This window comes from Conger conger, chromosome 3, assembly GCF_963514075.1.
Source record: "Conger conger chromosome 3, fConCon1.1, whole genome shotgun sequence".
In the NCBI taxonomy this organism is placed as follows: Eukaryota; Metazoa; Chordata; class Actinopteri; order Anguilliformes; family Congridae; genus Conger; species Conger conger.
In genome coordinates, this window is record NC_083762.1 from 79,919,428 (window position 1) to 79,926,927 (window position 7,500).

Consider the following 7,500-nt stretch of genomic DNA (forward strand, 5'->3'; position numbering starts at 1 on the left):
CCCTCTCGCTCCCTCTCTCTCTCTCTCTCTCCCCCCGCCCCCTCTCTCTCCTCCCCCTCTCATTCTCTCACCCTCTCTCTCTCTCTGTACAGTGTTAATGTCTCTCTCTCTCTGTGTACAGTGTTAATGTCTCTCTCTGTCTCAGTGCAGTGTTAATGTCTCTGTCCCTCTTTCTCTCCTCCCCCTCACCCCTCTCACTCTCTCACTCTCTCTCTTCCTCTCTCTCTCTCTCTCTCTGTCTCAGTGCAGTGTTAATGTCTCTGTCCCTCTCTCTGTCTCAGTGCAGTGTTAATGTCTCTGTCCCTCTCTCTGTGTGTACAGTGTTAATGTCTCTCTCTGTCTCAGTGCAGTGTTAATGTCTCTCTCTCTCTCTGTCTCAGTGCAGTGTTAATGTCTCTGTCCCTCTCTCTGTCTCAGTGCAGTGTTAATGTCTCTCTCTCTCTGTCTCAGTGCAGTGTTAATGTCTCTGTCCCTCTCTCTGTCTCAGTGCAGTGTTAATGTCTCTCTCTCTCTCTGTCTCAGTGCAGTGTTAATGTCTCTCTCTCTCTCTGTCTCAGTGCAGTGTTAATGTCTCTCTCCCCCTCTCTCTCAGGTATCATTAAGGTGGGGCCGCTGGAACCCGCTGCCCATCCAGTACCTGACGGACGCCCCGGACGCCACTGTGGCTGACATGCTGCTGGAGGTCTATCACATGGTCACCCTGCGCATCCAGCTGCAGAGGTGAGGACCTGGGGGGGCCGTGTGAGGGGTGGGGGGGCCCGTGTGAGGGGTGGGGGAGCAGGTATGAGGGGGGTGTGGGGGGGGCAGGTATGAGGGGTTGAGGGGGGCAGGTATGAGGGGTGAGGGGGGGCAGGTATGAGGGGTGAGGGGGGGCAGGTATGAGGGGTTGAGGGGGGCAGGTATGAGGGGTGGGAGGCAGGTATGAGGGGTGGGGGGGGCAGGTATGAGGGGTGGGAGGCAGGTATCGAGGGGTGGGGGGGGGGCAGGTATGAGGGGTGGGGGGCATGTATGAGGGGTGGGGGGGAGGTATGAGGGGGTGAGGGGGGGCAGGTAATGAGGGTATACAGAGCGGACAGTACAGGGGTGGGGGAGGCGGGTATGGGGGGGGGGCAGGTCATGGGGGCCAACAGAGAGGACCACAGGGGGTGGGGATGTGAGGGAGGGGGGCACTCTGTAGCAGGTTAGTACCTTCAAAATCACGGCTTCTAGTTGTGCACCGTGTGACCACCACTCCTGGGTTTCAAATGGTATTTGCTTTGGATTCAAATACTCATCTGTGCTCTGTTGATCTCGCCTGGTGCTTTTAAGTCTGCACGGAGGAGCATGAGATGGGCGGGGTTTACACTTTTGGATCTGTCATTTCATTTGTTCAAATACAGCAGGCATGCTTAGTCAAATACAGAAAAGTATTTGAATCCAAAACAAATACTATTTGTCCATTTTTGGTCTGTAGACCGCAACAGGAATGTGGCTTTTTAATCACATTATTTTGTTGCGTTGAATAATGTGATGCTGTTGAGCCTTCAAATAGCTTGTGACACAGCGCATCAAGAATATCGGCTTGCTCATACAGACTCTCCCTGTCCTGGAGAACCCAACGTAGACGCCGTTGAACCACGCTGTGTGTCCTAGAAGCAGGCTTCCATCAAAGGTTGCTACGATAGCATCTCACACGAGGTTTTTGTCTTTCAGAAAGGGCTTTCATAGCTGTACATTGTGGTCTGTGAACTACCGATGAGGGTACACTCTCACAAAAATGTGTTCTTTGGCTTGTCTCCATAGAGGAACCATTTTCAGTTCTTCCGAGAGCCCTTTATCACAGGTGTGAAGTGTGAAAGCACCCAGACAAAGGACCACGCCTAGGGTGGTTAGCAAGGCCCAGTCAGATCATTGTGAGGTAGTAAATGATAAATGGTAGATGGTTGGTATTTATATAGCACCCTATTCCAAAGCGCTGTACAATTGATGCTTCTCATTCACCCATTCATACACACACACTCACACACCGACGGCGATTGGCTGCCATGCAAGGCCCTGACCAGCTTGTCAGGAGCGTTTAAGGGGTTAGGTATCTTGCTCGTCACACCCAGGGCGGGATCGAACCGGCAACCCTCCGACTGCCAGACGACCGCTCTTACCGCCTGAGCCGAGGTCGCCCCCAAGGCAGAGGATGAGGAAGAGCTGACGGTTGTGAGACAGTCTAACGGTTTCCATGGTTTCCGTCGCCGTAGTTTCGCCAAGCTGGAGGACCTGCCGTCGGAGCAGTGGAACCATGCCACCGTGCGCAATGCCCTGAAGGAGCTGCTGAAGGAGATGAACCAGAGCACGCTGGCCAAGGAGTGCCCCCTGTCCCAGGTACTACGCCCCTTTACCCCCTATACCCCCTATACCCCCACCCCTATACCCCTATACCCCTATACCCCTACCCCTATGACCCCTATACCCCCACCCCTAACCCCCACCCCTATACCCCCTATACCCCCACCCCTATACCCCTATTTCCCCTATACCCCCACCCCTAACCCCCACCCCTATACCCCCTATACCCCCACCCCTAACCCCCTGTACCCCTATACCCCCAAAACCCCTATACCCCTGTACCCCTACCCCTATGACCCCTATACCCCCACCCCTATACCCCTATACCCCTGTACCCCTACCCCTATGACCCCTATACCCCCACCCCTATACCCCTATACCCCCACCCCTAACTCCCTATACCCCTATACCCCACCCCTAACTCCCTACATCCCTATACCCCTATACCCCCACCCCTAACGCCCTATACCCCTACCCCTAACTCCCTATACCCCTTATACCCCTATACCCCCACCCCTAACTCCCTATACCCCTATACCCCCTATACCCCCACCCCTAACTCCCTATACCCCCTATACCCCCACCCCTAACTCCCTATACCCCTACCCCTATACCCCCTATACCAGATACCATACACCCCTAACCCCATTTACTAAATACTGAAGGAGAGGAACTAGAGAACGCTGGCCAAGGAGTGTCCCCGGTCCCAAGTACCATACCCCAATACGCATCCACACACACACAGTATCATGCGCAGTGTTGCGTCTGCAGCCTCTGTACAGACAGACAGACACACACACAGTGCTGCTAGCCTCACTCCCCAGGGGGCCTCAGTGTGTGGGACCCAGGCGGGGGGAGAGTGAATGAGACTCGTGCTGCAGTATTGATCGGCGTGGCCCCGCGTGCTGAAACCCCGCGGCCCAAATGAGTGAAGAAATATGAGCGGGGTGAAGGGGCGGGGCTAACGCCAGAGCAGTGCTCTGAGTGACAGCCCAACACCACGCCATATGTGGGGCCGCTTATCACACCCCTGTGCTTCATATATTATCAGAGTCCTGCCACCCTGCCAACTACACACACTCACACACACACACACACACACACACACTCACACACACTCTCACACACTCACTCACACTCACACACTCACTCACACACACACACACTCACACACACTCACACACATACACACACACTCACACACTCACACTCACACACACTCACACACACTCACACACACACACTCTCACACACTCACACACACACACTCACACACACTCACACACACACTATAACAGTCATCTATTAAGAATCGCTCAAGAGCTAAAACACTCCTCTGCAGTGAACGCAGTGTCAAACTGATTCTTCTTCCGCTGTATGAATCTCTGTTTCCAGTTGTGCCCTTAACCATTATCAACCCCAGATTCTTGGTGTGTGTGAGCGTTTGTGTGTGTGTGTGTGTGTCTGAGGGTGTCTGTTTGATTTTGCAGTGAGCGTCCCCATGTGTGTGTGAATTTGCGGGCGCAGACTCACAGATCCCATCTGATGTGTGATGTGTGATGTGTTTAAGCAGAGCTGTGTGTGGGTGTCAGGGCACACAGCAATTGCAAGCATGTGTGTGATTTGTTTTATTTGTCTCGTTCTGTCTTTATCAATCTCACGTAAATGTGTGTGTGTTTGTGAATATGTGCCACAATAATATCTGCACAGCTGTTGAGCCCTTGAGCAAGGCCTTTCATTACACATTACTCCATCGATTGCCCCCTGCTTAGTCTAATCAAGTGTAAGTTGGATGAAAGCATCAGCTAAATAACAAATTATTATTATGATTCTATTGTTGCAGCTTGTGTATGTCTGGCGTGCTTTGTGTGCGAGGATGGACTGATTGGCTTCTGTTCTGGTGTGACTCCTTCCTCCTCCTCCTCCTCCTCCTCCTCCTCACACACCTCTGTCTCTCCCCGCCTTTACTTCTCTCTCTCATTCTCTCATTCCCTCCATCCCTCACCCTCTCTCCCTCTCTCTCTCATTCTCTCATTCCCTCCATCCCTCACCCTCTCTCTCTCATTCTCTCATTCCCTCCATCCCTCACCCTCTCTCTCTCTCATTCTCTCATTTCCTCCATCCCTCACCCTCTCTCCCTCTCTCTCTCATTCTCCCATTACCTCCATCCCTCTCACTATCTCTCTCTCTCTCTCCGTAGAGTATGATCTCGTCCATCGTTAACAGCTCGTACTACGCCAACGTCTCCACCTCTAAGTGCCAGGAGTTCGGCCGCTGGTACAAGAAGTACAAGAAGATAAAAGGTGAGGCAGCGCTGCCGATGTTGAATAGTATGTTTTACTTCACAACTTCACTTTAGGCGGCACTTAGGCTCCTACATAGGAGCTTCACTCAGTGAACACTTTAATGGGTATTTATTTGACTTGACTTAAGTCAAAGTTAAGTTTCTGCTGCTGGAGCCTATCCACTTAGCGGTTTGACGCGTTGTGTGTTCAGAGATGCTCTTCGTGTCAACAACTGCAAATAGGCATATGGTGTGTTATGTGAACATAACATAATGCAGCAAGTGATATTACCATAACATACCACGTGAACTGACACAGGATCCTTATGTCGATTATTGACATAAGTGCCTATGAACATTTATCTAGTGCTTATGAATGCGCTATGTAGTACTTATGATGAACTTCTATAGCTCTTATGCAGGCGCTTTCTAATTGAGACCATAAGAATTGTACGTGTCCAATATGTCATAAAAGTCATATAAAAATAGATCAGTTTTCTCTATGTCTCATTGAGTAAAACATGCTAATCAACATACAAGATCGTTTACAAACTTATGCCGATGGACAGGGACCCCACATTTCACCGGCAGACCCCCCTGATACCCCCCTGATACCCCCCTGATACCCCGCTCTCCCCGCCCGGCACTGTGACATTCACCAGCACTGACATTCCTAACTTCCTAATCTCTCGCGGTCGTACGACTGACTGGCAGTGGGCTAGCCTGAATCCTAAACCAATCACTGCAGATGAGCTGTGCGGTGGGGGAGGGGCTTCTCCTGAATTGACCCTATCGCGGTGTTAAGAAACGGGGGGCGGGGGGGGGGGGGGGGGGGTGATGGGGGCGGTGCATTATGGGATATTAGAGATGACAGGCCAGGCTCCACTTGGGAGATGGTTTATATTATCTCCTAATGTCTCCTTTAATATAGCAGCGGGGACTAAACAATCCTCGACCCCTAATCAAAACCAGCGCCTCCCCCCCCCCCCGCTCCAAACTCCGGGGTCCTCTTACACATCACCACATATAAACTGCCCCCTGCGCTGCTATTCTGGCCTTTTAACTTCAAAATAAACGGACATCCCCCACCCAGAAAGCTGTATAATAATTATGCCGTACAGCAGATCAAAGTCGACACCAAACCCCAAACACACAAAATGGAGGATCGAAAAAGTCCCCTCGCACGCTGACAGAGAGACAAGCGTTGGGTTACACAGCGCCTGCAGTATTAGTTCTGCTTTTTGCCTTCTGGGGGAAAAACAGCCTCTGTCCTCTGTCTGCCTCCAGATGTGGACCAGGGGAGGGGCGGAATAAAGAGGGAAAACCTACCATTGGCCTGCTGGTGCAACCGTAGGAATCCTATTGGCAGTTGTATATGTCAATCATAGTCCCTTTTGAAGGAGGGGAGTTTGAGAGAAAGATTTAGGGGCAACCACCCATCGGGCTGTTGGTGCAACTATGGGAATCCTATTGGTTGTCATATGTGCCAATCATAGTCCCTTCAAAATTGTGATTGGCTCAGAATTTCTGGCTAATTTTGGAACCTCTACCAGTTACTTTCTCTCTGCTTGAGGTATTTGCCAGTAAGTGTCCTATTTGACTGTTTCAAACTGGACAAACCTTGATATCAAGAGCTGATTGACTACAGGATGGTCTCCAATGTACCCTGTGCTCTAGGAATGTGGGTGAATATGTCTGTGTGTGTATGCAGCTGGGCCGTGGCACTGGAGATGTTTCTGCTACGGTCTTGGACTTGTCTCGCTCTTGTTTGGGATTCAGATTCGGACTTCGGTCTCGGCCTTGGCCACCTCTGGTGATCTTGGTCTTGGCTGAGGCCAGAATTGAATTTGAATTATAATAATAATCTAATAAACTATTATTATTTCTAGTTGTATTTTTTTATTATCGCCTGTAAACAGCATCCGTAAATGGCCGCGATCATTCGGAACGGTCACCGGCGTTATGTCTCCATCTTAACTCGATCTCGACCGTTCGCGGTCTTGCGCTTGGCTTGGACTCGCCTGTGACTGCAGCCCTGGTACGGGGCCGTGGACGGTCTGGGTCCACGTCTTCGCGTGGACCCCCCAGTCTCACATTCTCATTCCGTCTCCCCCGCAGGTGACTACCTGGAGAAGATGTGGCCCGGTCGGGAGAACTCTGAAATCAAAGGTGACTCCTCAGGCTTTTGAAAGGGGCGTCTCTCAGGAGTAGGTCAGATAGGGCTGTCCGTCTATCTGTCATTTCGTTGGGAGTCAGTGGTTCGGAAAACCGGGTGATGAACTAAACCCTTAATGAGTAACATCAGTGTGGCCAAGAGTCACTCCGCATGGCTGCCTTCATTCAGACTTTTGGAACAAAAACTATGTAAATCTAGGTAGTTATAGTCAGACTTAAAACCCTATTTCCATTCCATTCTTATTTGTTTTTGTGCTAAATAAGACAAAGCTATTGCCAGTGTGGTGCGACTGTTTTGACTCTTTTCAAGTTTTGCCCGTGGTGGAAGAACATTTCACTTGTCAAGCAAACAGTACCTGAAAACTAGCTAATATTTTCCACTTGAGATTATTTCCTTTTTGACACATACACAGATTAAGCCTAGTTCTAGCCTTCAATGGAGATTCTCCATGCAAAACTCCAGTTTAGTGCAGGTCTAAGCTTCATCGTGTCTGTGAAATTGGCCCTTTACAGTAAGTCGCCTTAGAAGACCAAAATCATGTTAACCCTTGTGTAGTCTTAACATTCCTTGTCCTAAGGCCTTCACTAAACCCCTAAAGTAAAGAAGCTTAATTCAATTTAAAACCCCAAATCTATTTTGCATGAATAAACAACCTGTCACTCATCACAAACTTTGTCATCGAATTTCAAGTTGAGAAAAGATCATTTAGGAGGTTTTCTCT

General features: G+C 50.2%; 1 protein-coding gene across 1 annotated transcript in view; it reads left to right on the top strand.

Moving 5' to 3' along the window:
- satb2 (SATB homeobox 2) overlaps window positions 1–7,500 on the top strand; it is a 60,167-nt gene that overhangs the window by 31,285 nt on the left and 21,382 nt on the right. The window contains 4 exon segments of the mRNA XM_061236022.1: window positions 534–720; window positions 2,232–2,355; window positions 4,520–4,622; window positions 6,722–6,772. Of these exon segments, the coding sequence (XP_061092006.1) occupies window positions 534–720; window positions 2,232–2,355; window positions 4,520–4,622; window positions 6,722–6,772 (465 nt within the window).